The following is a 13,967-nucleotide window of genomic DNA, read 5'->3' on the forward strand; positions in this document are numbered from 1 at the left end:
GCAGATGAGATCTTGAGCTGAGAGCTCCATCTGCGCATGCGCCGACTCGGACACCATTATTTGAAGCTCGCACCGCTGACAGAGCATCTCACCCGCCATACCGCCCTGCTCCACACAGCCCCCACTGCAACCAGCACAGCTCCCACTGCAGCCAGCCTTCACCACAGCCAGCACAGCCCACTGCAGCCAGCACAACCCCCACCGCAGCCAGAGCAATCCGCATTGCAGCCAGCACAGCACCTTGCAGCCAGCACAGTGCCCATTCTCCACCTCACGGTAAGCTACATTCGCATAATAAGATGCATCCCCTTATTTTCCTCCCAAATTTTTGCAATGAAAAGTGCGTCTTATAATCTGAAAAATATGGTATTAGTCTGCTCTGCTTCTTCTGCCCTATAAGTTGATGCCTGTAGATTTTCCTGCATTTTCATGATGACAGGTTTTCTTTAAAGGCCAATATAATAAACTATTTTTTACTTTGTGCAAAATTCACAAACAGCATTTTGAAGAATTTGCTACAAAAAAATGAACACAAGATATAAAAAAGGCACTAAAAAATTCAAATGATCAATTGTGCCCTTTATGTTTTACCAATATCTCCACATAGTGAAACAGGAATGGAATACACTTACAATCCAAAGGAAGAGTTTCTGTCCTTAAAAAAAAGTTTCCAGATAGCAATGTCAACAAACATAGCCTGACATTTAAGAAATTAATCATTGCTCTGACAGATTAAACATGCTATAGCAGCTCCCTCTACATTTCAGAGACATTTACTTTTCTTGTCGAGGGAAATGCTGAGCTGTTTTACAAGTAAGTACTTTATAAGATAGAAATAAGTAGCAGAAATAAGGAATGAGAAGAGGAAAGAAGCAAAGTTTCAAACTTTGAAGAAACTGCAAACAATAATTGTAACATTAATGAACTCAGTATTTACTTGTATAATGTGGAATCAAAATGCAATGGACATTTATAATGAAGTAGAGGATGTATTTCTGTACTTTTAAAAGCTACAATGTGGCTTAATAGTTAAGGAATATTACATTTTAGATTCCATCCTGAATGGCAGGTAACTTTATGAATTGAGCAAATTGCTTGGAGACAGTAGGAGACAATAGCAATCTAGTTATGTCCTTTGTTTTTGTCTTATATTGTTCCCATTTCAGGGCCCAGAAGGGTACTTGAGGATTGTATTACAATGAGAAGAACCTTCACGCTGCTGTTTCTTGTTGCTCTGCTTGGAGTTTGTATAACTAGCATGGCTCCAAGGCTCTGGGGAGACGCCATTACTGAATTTGCTGTGGATCTGCACCGGGCCATACGTTCAGTTGACACAGAAGAAAACATTATTTTTTCCCCACTTGGCGCTACATTGATTCTTGGAATGATAAAACTGGGAGCAAAAGGAACAACATCGCATCAAATAAAGGAAGTTCTGAAACTGCAGGGAAATCAAGAAAGTGAGTCTCCATTTTATTAATCCCAGACCTGTAGTTTATACACGAATTTTGGTAGCTAATCAATGCTCCTTTATCCTGCCGGCAAACGGGGTCTGTCCTGTCTAAAGCCAATAATGTTAATGTGTCAGTGGAATATTTCTGAGTATAGAACTCAGGAGAGATAAAAAAGATGGGTTTGTAACTGAAACCTATTTGTTTTGCAATCATGTTTGGACAGATTATCAATCATAGGTTAATACATTCGAAAACTGGATTTAGAAATGGTCTTTGTGGGACCGGCGGTGTTATCAATTCACAGCACGTTCACTGTTGTGTGCTGACTTTTATACTATGTTAACTTTGTTTCAGTTTTTAACGTTTAACAATTTAGTTTTTCTCGACCAAGAAGTTTATCTATAAGGTAACCTGTGTAAACTAGAAAGTAGGAACTTGGTACACAGTGTATTTTGTTCTTAAGGGCACCTACTACATAATACATATCTGATTGCATATATTTTTATTACATTGCAAGTATTTTATGAAAATTATTGGCCTTGGTTAATCATTTTGTACTATTTGACTTCTGCAGCTTATATTCCCATGAACTCTCATGAATGAGCTGCTCAATTCTCACAGCTGTCAGGTCAGCCTTTCCCCATTATTGTCTCTCTTGGATGCACAGATAAGCTTAAACCTAATTAAACAAAATCACACTTTAGTTTATAAAAATGCTGTCAGCAGGATTTAGCACTGTAAAGTAAATAGATGGCCATAATGGCACTGTGATGCTGATTAAATGGATACCTACAGTGACAAAATCAGATCTTTGGTTGCTGAATAATCTTTCTCTAAAATTTTCATGATAACATCATCCATGCATCGGAACTTGGATTAGGGTCTTCCCCTTCTTCTCTGCTCCTCCACTTGCCTCCTCAGTTTCTTCTACAGGTCACTGATTATTCAGTGACCTGCCTCCTTTTTAACATTCTACACTTCTGCCATCACCATGATTGTGGTGGGCCGCGCGTGCGCAGCGCAGTGTGATTCTATGGGTGGTCTGTAGGTATTCAAGAAAATGACACGAAATGTGGAGCATGTACAGATCAAGATTTCAGCTTAATGACCTCTTCATTAGGCTGAAATTATGATCTGCGCATGCGCCACATCCGACACCATTTTATTGTAAACAGTCTGCAGAATCACACTGCGCACGATCTTCAATATAGTGGCGGTGGATGCCAAGCATTCACATATCAAGATCAAGATCAAGAATTGAGCTGAAATCTTGGTCTGTGCATGCGCCGCATTCAGCACCATTTTACTGTGGACCTGCAGACCACCTGCAAAATTACACTGCATACGCAATGCCCACCATAATCTTGATGGCGACGCGGAATTTTAAAAAAGAGGTAGATCACTGAATAATCAATGGACCTGTAGAAGAAGCAGAGAAGGCAATCAGAGGGGAGGAGAAGTGTGCGTTCAGAGCGGTTAACTAACAGGTAAGACAGGACCTGCAATACTTCACAATCTCTCTGTCACATCCAGGCCAGTAGATCCTCTGAAGGATCCGCTCTTCAGTTTTGTCTATGACTAGATGAAACAACAGTTTCTCTATTACTTCACCTTTCAGCTTGGTAACACAATATAACCCATTTATGGGTAGCTGGCTTTGGCCTCCAGCTCATGAGCAGCCCCGTTTAGAACCATAATATTATCAAATGCCCCTTTAAGCATTTAGTCCTTCAGGTAAGTGGTCCCAAAGTACCCCTAGAAACCTCTAACTCAGGGAGATTGGTCTCATGGGATGCTGCCTTGTCCTCATTGCCAACAAAGACACAAAAGGAAAATGCATCTGCTTCTGGCTGTGCTGGGGTGTCTTTAAGGGCGAACCAGCACTTTTCTGAGTAAATGGGCATCTCCATCTTTTGACACAAGTCTCAGATTAAGGTAAACCTCTGCCCTAACATAACAGGTCCTTTACAATGCAAACATCATGGGATTTGGAGTTACAGCTGGTTTCTATGACCACTCTGGCTACCGGGTAGCCCCTTCTGTCCCCATGGATACAGCAGACACTCACAATCTTTCCAGGGATCAACTGGTGGGGTAATGTGGACCTTATTGGATCTTCAAACTCCCTGAGTCCAAGAGTCCAGTCACTGTTACACCATTTATTGTCACGGGACATTCCTGCAGCCCCCTGTCGGGTTAACAGTCCACACTGTATGAACAGCAGCACCTTAGCCTGCAATCCGTTTGCTCCATGATCATGGAAGAACAGGCGGCTGTGTGCACTGGGCTGTGACACATCCACAAAATTATGTCCTTAGCTGAGGCCTTTGCCAATGTCTCAGCTGTCCCTAGTGACCTTTGACATCTCGATTTTTGGCTCTAGTACCATTTTTCTAGGTGTCGGCCTCAAATTGGGAACCTCAGTATGGAGATGCTATGACTCCTGGTTTCTCTATGGACTTCTCGACCACTAGGCCAACAGGATCATCAGCATTCTGAGAATCTCCCTGGGCAACCCAGGTCTGACCCAGCTTTGGAAGGGAGTGAATAAACCTGTCCAAAACAATGCTATCGACCATTGGGGCTTAGGTGGAGGTGTTTGGCTGCAACCACTTTTGAAAAAGATGTAATAAGTTGAACATTTGGGAACAAGGTGGTTTGTCACCATAATACACCCAAAGGTAGACCCATTATACCCTGAAATTCATAGTCACTCCTAGGCTCGCTAATATTTCATTTTTTTTGTTTGGCGCATTCATTTGTGTCCTATAAGGCCAGGTCAGTATAGACCTTTTGTGGCTCCCCAGTTAGATATGGCGCACACTGCTCCAGCGGAAGTTTCTCCTATTCAGTGACCCTATTAAACATGGTCAGGATGCCTCAATATCATCATCCAGGGTTATCTGCTGCATAGCTTATCTTACTGGCTTCCGGACGTATGAGTCATCACTTGGACTTAAGGTTGGGGCCATCCCCCTGCTACGGACTGCTACCTCTAGGAGTTCCATCTGCTGCTAGACAGCCTGCTGTTGCTACTACTATAATTGCTGTTGCTGTTGTTGCTGGATTTGTGGGATTAGTAGCCTGTTTGTATCCTGCTGCAGGACCAAGTGTTTGTTAACATCCTCCATTTCATCCGATTGCGCTTCCAGACTTATGGCTCAGTGATATAAACCCAGGAGCATGCTCCAGCATGTTAATTGCTGAGAGGATTTATAGGCCATGACAGGGCCATGTTTTTGTGAACAGTCAAATAGATGGGTGGGACGTCTGTTCTCAAATGTCCACCCTAGGGTGTGGTTAAGGCAGTAAAATGGAGATCTTTGGATTCATTCGGTTGTCTGTTGTGTATGGAGGTTTGTAGCACTCCAACGGAGTGCTCATTCTTATGGAGCTGGATATTTACCTGAGTTGGTAGACCCCGCAGCAGTATTTGAACTGTTAGGTTCTGTTTGTTCCTTTATATCGGACAAATGATGTTTTGAGTTTATTATTTTTGACTGATTTATGAAGCCTTAATAAACCAGCTGAAGTTTAAATGAAAACTGTAACTCAAACTGAACCTCCATAATTGGGGCAAGAGCTGTGAGCAAGATTGCCATGGAGCACTTGTGACTGCTGCTGATAAACTGTATGTCCTGGGTAAAAGCGGCCATAAGTCTGGAAGTGCAGTCAGACAGCATGGAAGACTTGATTAAACATCTGGTTCAAGCCAATGAACAGTAACCACAAGCCCAGCAACAGCAAGAGCAAGCTTAGCAGGAGACCAACAGGCAACTAATAAATAGATCCAGCTACAAGAGCTGCAGCAGCGGCAGCAGCAGGTGCTTCAGCAACAACAAGAGCAGCAACAGGTCCTGGAGCAGCAGATGGATCTCTTAGCAGAGTCCAGGTGATGACTCACATGTCCGGAAGGGGGTAAGGAGACCTTTGCAAAAGTTGACCTCGGGTGACAATGTTGAAGCATTTTTGATGCGTGTTTTAAAAGGTTGCAGAGTGGGAAAAGCTGCTACCAAAGCAGTGGACCGAGTGGCTGGCGCCATATCTAACTGGTGAACCGCAAAAAGCCCATTATGACCTGGCCTTGCAGGATACAAAAGAATATGTTAAGTTGAAGAAGTGACTTAAAAGGTCAGGGAGAGACGGATGCACCACTGGGCTTATCACAGTGACAAACCTCCCCATTCTCAAATGTTTGACTTGTTGCATTTAGTCCACAATTGGTTGCAGTCGGAGTTCTCCACACCAGCACAGATGGGGAGTGGGTTGTCATGCACAGATTCACTCATTCCCTTCCAAGGCCAGTGCAGTCCTGGGTTGCTCAGGGGGATTCTTGAAATGTTGATGATCTAGTGGGCTTGGTGGAAAGGTACCAGACAGTCCAGAAGTTCGTGGGGAGCCAGGGATTATGTCACGGCCAGGTGGACGGGCAGACCCAGGAGGTGGATCCACTGGGCCGAACTCCTAGATGGTAGTAAAGAGTCCGGTAGCTGGAACACTATAAACAGCAGAACAGTCCGTGCACACGAGTATAGCGGAGAAGTCCCTGGGACCACGGAGTCACGGGTGGTAGTCCGGGTGACGCAGCTCAGGTTCGGAAGCCGAGATGATGTCAGGCGGGGTCCGGAACCTTTGGAGCGAGATGACGGGTCACCGCAGGGATCCGAGATGGTGCGGACTGTCAGGATGGCAGATGGACAGCGTTCGGGGTTCAGGATACGGCAGGACTGGATGGCGAGGCAGGCACGGCTCTACAAGAGAGATAGGTGAGTATATGCACAGAGACACCAGGAGACCTGACTCCTAGCTTAGGAAACACGAAGATCAGGCCCCGCCCCCTTGGACAATAACCCCCTTTATACCCTGTACCTGTTTAGCCTCATTTCCTGTTAATGGACGCTGGCCCTTTAAGAAAGGGTCAGTGACCGCGCGCGCGCCCTAATGCGCATGCGCGCCGCCCGGGTGCCAGAAGCCAGGGAAGGAAGCTGAGAGGAGGACGCAGGGGAGCCGGCCAGGGCCTGGGAAGCCGTCGGGCGCCGGGATCGGAGACCAGGGGACCTGGGAAGGACGGGCACCGGAGGCTGGAGAGCGGGGAGCGTGGCAGGTGAGCCGGGGAGCGGGGGTGAGGACCCGGGGAGCGGAACCGAGGACCCGGGGAGCGTGACAGTACCCCCCCCCCACGCCCCCCTCCCCGCAACCGGGACATGAAGGCACGGATCAGAGGAGTGCCCACGTTCTCCCTGGGCTCCCAGGACCTATCCTCAGGACCATACCCCTCCCAGTCCACCAGGAAGAACTGTCGACCTCGTACGGTCTTCATGGCCACGATATCCCTTACCGCATAGATGTCGTCATCGGCAATAGGTGGAGGAGCCGGACTGGCAGCAGCGGAGAAGGGACCAAGGACAACCGGCTTGAGCAGGTAGACGTGGAATGAGTTGGGTATCCTCATCGTGGCCGGGAGCTGTAGCTTGTAGGAGACCTCATTGATCTTGTTGAGGACTTTAAACGGCCCAATGTAGCGAGGACCCAGCTTGTATGATGGTATCTTCAGGCGGACGTACTGGGAAGCAAGCCAGACGAGATCTCCAGGAGAGAAACACGGAGGGTCCAGACGTTTCTTGTCTGCGTGTCTTTTCATCCGCAGGGAAGCACGCCCAAGGGACGCTTTGACAGAGTCCCAAATGGTTGCAAAGTCACGGGCTACTGTATCTGCAGCAGGGACATCCGAAGAAGGGGATACAGGCAATGGGATGGAAGGCTGAAGTCCGTAAACGACATGGAAGGGAGAGCTGGAGGACGACTCACTGATGTGGTGGTTGTGGGAGAATTCAGCCCAAGGAAGAAGAGCGGACCAGTCGTCGTGATGGGCGTTAACATAGTGACGTAAGAAAGAGGTCAAGATTTGATTGACCCTCTCTACCTGGCCATTAGACTGAGGATGGTATGCAGATGAAAAGTCCAGAGTCACTCCCAGATGTTTACAGAGAGCCCTCCAGAAGCGGGAGGTGAACTGAGTTCCTCTGTCGGATACGATGTGTAATGGAAAGCCATGCAAGCGGAAGATGTGTTGTATATAGGCGTCCGCGAGTTCCTGAGCAGAGGGCAGTCCAGCCATAGGGGCGAAATGGGCCATTTTAGAGAACCGGTCCACCACGACCCATATGACTGTGTGTCCGGAGGACAATGGCAAGTCCGTAGTAAAGTCCATTGCTATGTGTTGCCACGGAACTGAGGGTATCGGCAGAGGCAGAAGACGGCCATATGGGAGGTGTTTGGGCGTCTTGTTCCTGGCACAAGAGGAACAGGCGGATACAAAAGCAGCGACGTCCGTGCGAAGGGATGGCCACCAATAATGACGTACAATCGCACCCCATGTCTTTTTCTGACCAGCATGACCGGCTGTTTTCGAGGCATGACCCCAGTGTAACACTTTTTCCCTGTCTACCTCGGAGACATAGGTCTTCCCGGGCGGTATCTGGGCCAGGGTGACAGGGGCCACCGGAATGATTTTACTAGGACAAATGATGGGTTGGGTAGTCTCTTCCTCCTGCTCCATGGGCATGAAAGACCTGGACAAGGCATCAGCGCGTACATTCTTGTCCGCGGGTCGGAAGTGAAGCTGGAAATCAAACCTGGCAAAGAATAGGGACCACCTGGCTTGCCGTGGGTTCAGACGCTGAGCGGACCGTAGGTATTCCAAGTTCTTGTGGTCCGTGTAAATAATCACGGGGTACACTGCACCTTCCAGGAGGTAGCGCCATTCCTCCAAAGCCAGTTTGACTGCCAAGAGCTCTCGGTCACCGATGGTGTAGTTGCGTTCAGGCGCTGAGAAGCCCTTGGAGAAGAATCCGCAAGTCACCATCTTCCCGGAGGAGGACTTTTGCATGAGCACTGCTCCGGCTCCTGAGGAGGAGGCATCCACCTCCAAGGTGAACTGGCGGTTTAACTCCGGACGGTGGAGTACAGGAGAGGAAGCAAAAGCCCGCTTCAGAGAGCCAAACGCGGCGTCAGCCGCAGGTGACCAGTCCTTTGGATTAGCCTCCTTCTTAGTCAAAGCGGAGAGAGGAGCAGTCAAGGCAGAGAAGTGAGGGATAAACTGGCGGTAGTAGTTGGCGAATCCCAGGAAGCGTTGGATTGCCTTCAGTCCAGAAGGAGGAGGCCAGTTGAGAATGGCGGAGACCTTCTTGGGATCCATCTGCAGTCCAGTATCAGAGATGATGTACCCCAGAAAGGGGAGAGAAGACTGCTCAAAGACACACTTCTCATACTTTGCGTACAGACGATTCTCTCTCAGTCTTTGTAGAACCAGCTGTACGTTTTCTCTGTGGGTTTGGAGGTCCGGAGAGAAGACAAGGATGTCATCTAGATACACTACCACACAGATGTAGAGAAGGTCCCGGAACACGTCGTTCACCAGTTCTTGAAAGACGGCAGGAGCGTTACACAGGCCGAAGGGCATCACGCAGTATTCATAATGTCCATCGCGCGTATTGAACGCGGTTTTCCATTCGTCACCAGAGCGGATGCGTACCAGATTGTAAGCACCCCGAAGATCCAGCTTGGTGAACACACGAGCTCCTCTAAGCCGGTCAAACAATTCGGGAATGAGCGGCAGAGGGTACTTGTTTTTTACGGTGATTTGATTCAGACCCCGGTAGTCTATGCATGGGCATAAGTCGCCCTCTTTCTTCTTGACAAAGAAGAAACCTGCTCCAGCAGGAGAGGAGGATCTCCGAATGAACCCCCTTTCCAGGCTCTCTGAGATGTAAGCAGACATGGCCCTTGTTTCGGCTGGAGATAAAGGATATATGCGTCCTCGTGGTGGTGTTGTTCCTGGGAGCAGGTCGATGGCACAATCGTATGGACGATGTGGCGGCAGTACCTCGGATTCCTTTTTATCAAAGACATCTGCAAAGGACCAATAGGCCGAGGGCAGCCCCGGTAGGTTCTCTGGAACCGGAGGTCGTCGGATGGGTTGTATGGACTTTAGGCACCTCTCATGACACGAAGAGCCCCATCGGGTGATTTCGCCAGTGCCCCAGCTAACTGATGGTTCGTGTGTCCGCAACCATGGAAGTCCCAGCAGGATCTGGTGGGACATGTGTGGGAGAACGTAGAAAGCGATGTTCTCGGTGTGAAGGGCACCGATACGCAGTTCGACCGGCCTGGTGATCCAGGAGATGGTGTCAGAGAGGGGTCTCCCATCCACCGAGGCAATCACTAGGGGCTTGTCGAGTGGAATAACAGGCACCCGGTACTTGTCCACCGTGGCCTGCTGGATGAAATTGCCTGCTGCCCCGGAATCGAGGTAGGCATCAGCCATGAACCGCGTCTCTCCCGTTGTCACTTGCACTGTCCATGTAACCGGGTCAGAGAGAGTCCCAGCACCTAGGGTGGCCTCTCCTACCAACCCTAGGCTTTGGAGTTTCCCGGCCTCTCTGGACAGGAGCGTAGCAGGTGTGTGTCCTCACCGCAGTAAAAGCAGAGACCCTTGGCGAGCCGCTCTGCTCGACGTTGTTCAGACTGACGCACTCGGTCGATCTGCATGGGCTCGTGGACGGGAGCCCCAGCTGTCGATGACTGAAGTACGGAGGGTTTCTGCGGAGGAGAGGAATGCCGTACTGGACGTCTCTCACGGGACACTTCCTTGGATCGCTCCTGAAAGCGAATGTCCACTCGAGTCGCTAGGGCAATCAGGGCATCCAGGGTGGTCGGTACGTCACGACCCGCCAGCTCGTCTTTAATTCGCCCTGAGAGTCCTTCCCAGAAGGCGGCGGTTAGGGCCTCGTTGTTCCACCCGAGTTCTGAGGCCAGGGTGCGAAACCGGATCGCGTATTGACCCACCGTCAGAGTCCCCTGACGTAACCGGAGAAGAGACGAAGCAGACGCGGAGGCGCGTCCGGGCTCATCAAAAGTACCACGGAATGCCTGCAGGAAGTCCTGGATGTTCGTGGTCACAGGATCCCCCTTCTCCCACAAGGGGTTCATCCACGCCAGTGCCTCACCCTCTAGATGGGACATGATGAAGGCGACCTTGGCTTGGTCGGAGGCAAACAAATGCGGCAGCTGCGTGAAATGGAGGGAGCATTGGTTTAAGAATCCCCTGCAGGTCTTGGGGTCTCCGGCGTACCGGGGTGGTGAAGCCAACCGAAGTCTGGTGGTATCTGAAGAAGTCGCCACAGGAGCTGGATCCGTGGATTGACTAGTGGAAGCCCGGGATGTTGAAGTCGTAACTGACGCTTGTAGCGTGTTCAGGCGGGCGTCCACAGAAGACATGAATTGCAGCATGCGGGTCTGGACTTCACGCTGGCGTTGGAGTTCCTCCTGTACGGCTGCTAGTGCTGCAGCGGGATCCATGGCCTGATCTTACTGTCACGGCCAGGTGGACGGGCAGACCCAGGAGGTGGATCCACTGGGCCGAACTCCTAGATGGTAGTAAAGAGTCCGGTAGCTGGAACACTATAAACAGCAGAACAGTCCGTGCACACGAGTATAGCGGAGAAGTCCCTGGGACCACGGAGTCACGGGTGGTAGTCCGGGTGACGCAGCTCAGGTTCGGAAGCCGAGATGATGTCAGGCGGGGTCCGGAACCTTTGGAGCGAGATGACGGGTCACCGCAGGGATCCGAGATGGTGCGGACTGTCAGGATGGCAGATGGACAGCGTTCGGGGTTCAGGATACGGCAGGACTGGATGGCGAGGCAGGCACGGCTCTACAAGAGAGATAGGTGAGTATATGCACAGAGACACCAGGAGACCTGACTCCTAGCTTAGGAAACACGAAGATCAGGCCCCGCCCCCTTGGACAATAACCCCCTTTATACCCTGTACCTGTTTAGCCTCATTTCCTGTTAATGGACGCTGGCCCTTTAAGAAAGGGTCAGTGACCGCGCGCGCGCCCTAATGCGCATGCGCGCCGCCCGGGTGCCAGAAGCCAGGGAAGGAAGCTGAGAGGAGGACGCAGGGGAGCCGGCCAGGGCCTGGGAAGCCGTCGGGCGCCGGGATCGGAGACCAGGGGACCTGGGAAGGACGGGCACCGGAGGCTGGAGAGCGGGGAGCGTGGCAGGTGAGCCGGGGAGCGGGGGTGAGGACCCGGGGAGCGGAACCGAGGACCCGGGGAGCGTGACAGATTATAGCATCTCCATACTAGGGTTCCCTAAGGGAGGCTAACAAAAATAGTACTAGAGCCACAAATATAGACATATATGTTTGTTTATATATAGTAAACTAGAATCATTGAGCATGAGAAGCTTTGGGAAGCACTGAGTGAGGTAGGAATGATGGTGCACCTGATTGTGTCAATCAGGTCACTCTACGACTATCAAGAAGCTCAGAAACACTATCACATACTGCCATTACTGATGTGTGAGGCCCAGGGGTTCAGGGGGCCTGCCAACCCCAGCACCTACTTCAGCTAGATGTGCATCCAAGGGTGGACCTTCAACTGAAATGCATTGCAGAGATTAAGCAATAGTGAAGTATAAATGTAGAAGGGCACCAACCTCACTCCTGGGCTCAACCCTGGCACTGGAATTGCAGAATTAAGACAAGGGGAGAGAGAAGTGCCATAAATGAGGGATCACCAGACAAAGGATTAGAGAGAAATATACATATTTATTGATATCAATAAAAACCTGTCACAGACAACACCATGGGTTTCTAAAGCAACCAATTTAACAAACATAGTTAAAAACATTTAAAAATATCAAAGACTAAAAAACACAAAGCATCACCCCGGACTGAAACAACCATATAATAATGGAAAACTGGGTTATATAGTGAGCACAACTAAGTTTGCATAATGAATAGCAGAGAGCAAAATTGCACTAAATCCAAAATTGCATTATACAAAAGGCATGAAAAGGCATAAATATGAAACAGATCTGACCCAAAGTCAAACTATAATAATACATAATTAAGAATACATGGTAAATTGCATGGAACAGATATGTGTTGCATAAAAAATGGTGTATACAGGCAGCATAATACTAGGGGCATTGATGTGTACCAGATACAACCTGCAAACCAACCTTAATAATGCAAAGTTAGTATAAAAAAACCCTACAAAGGATCAAAAAGGGCAAATTGAACTCCTAATAGCATGTGGTTTCATGATGTGAGACCAAGATTATGTATAGCAATGACTATTGCTCTGCAAGAGTAAACTGGTGTCTCAGAGCCGAGTATTGTGTAAAGGAAACCCGGCTAAGCAAACAAACCCGATACAGACCCAGGTGATCCCTGTCCGTGGTTTCAGACTGTGAGACCAGGATTGTGTATAACAATAGCGAATGTCCTACAGGAGCAGACTGGTGTCTCAAAGTCAAGACCTATGTGCAAGAAGCCCTGCTGACAAAACAAACCCAGTACAGTCCCAGGTGATCCCTGCCCAATGCGTGTCGTCACTCCAGGTGATTTTGTCAAGGGCAAAAAGTGATGGAGATTAAGCAATAGGCATCAATTAGTACTGGGGCAGCCATGTTGAGCTTGGATCAAATATGGAATTGCAATAACATCTACATTACTGTCAAACACAGACTGATTACTCTAATTGTGTTCCCAACTGAGAGATATGGATGTGAGTCGCAGAACTCTCAAAATCAGACAAAAGAAAAATTGATGCTTCTGAACTGTGGTATGGGAGAAGACTTCTATGAATCCCATGCTATGAGCTAGATTCACCAATAAAGATCATGATCTAATAAACCCAGTACTGTCACTGGAAGACATGATCACCAGACAGAAACTCACCTATTTTAGACATGTGATAAGGGCAAATTCAAGAGACATGGCGATGCTACTCAGATTGGTCAGTGATAAAAGAAAACAGAGGAGATCAAAGGCCCATTGGCTGAACACCATCAAGAATGACACTGAAATAATCATGAAGCAAATGAAAGAAGCTGTGGAAAACATGGAACATGGCCTACAGAGTATCCAAAGGCCAGACGTGACTGAGTGGATAGAATTAGAATATATACACAAAGATTTAGCTTTAGGTGTCATTTTCAGTGATCTCCATAATTCTAAATTACACAGTGACCTTGTATTTTATGAAGATCAAGTGCAGCCAGAAGGGAGAAAACAATCGAGACAGAGTCCAGTTTTCTAATAACATTAGAAGAAAGGTAAGCTTACAGGAAAATCAACTCAAAACTTGTGTTGAGTTCTTCAAAAATTGCAGAAAATAAGCATATACAAGTAGGTTTAAGTTACAATAGTCGTATCTAATTTTAACGTAACATCTTCTGCATTTTATATTAAATTAAAATGTTCTAATTTAAGAAACTAAAGATGTACCTCTAGATTTTTTCCATTTTGTCTGTTGGTAATATATACCCACTATATAGTTATGCTGTTAATTTTCTAACCAATTGCTGTATAATGTGTCTACATTATCTGCTCTATTTTGATCCCCCTTTTCCAACATGAATCTGACCTTCTCAATCATATAGGCACTTACTGTATGTGCGGACCGCAAATTAGTTTCCCTTTGCATTCCTAAAATACT

General features: G+C 48.1%; 1 protein-coding gene across 1 annotated transcript in view; it reads left to right on the top strand.

Moving 5' to 3' along the window:
* Positions 1–771: 771 nt before the first annotated feature.
* Positions 772–13,967, top strand: part of SERPINI2 (serpin family I member 2) — a 101,527-nt gene continuing 88,331 nt past the window's right edge. The window contains exons 1-2 of the mRNA XM_075338562.1: positions 772–813; positions 1,167–1,460. Coding sequence (XP_075194677.1) covers positions 795–813; positions 1,167–1,460 — 313 coding nt within the window. The 5' untranslated portion in view covers positions 772–794. The remainder of the gene's footprint in view (positions 814–1,166; positions 1,461–13,967) is intronic.

Source organism: Anomaloglossus baeobatrachus, chromosome 3 (assembly GCF_048569485.1).
Source record: "Anomaloglossus baeobatrachus isolate aAnoBae1 chromosome 3, aAnoBae1.hap1, whole genome shotgun sequence".
NCBI classification, from domain to species: Eukaryota; Metazoa; Chordata; class Amphibia; order Anura; family Aromobatidae; genus Anomaloglossus; species Anomaloglossus baeobatrachus.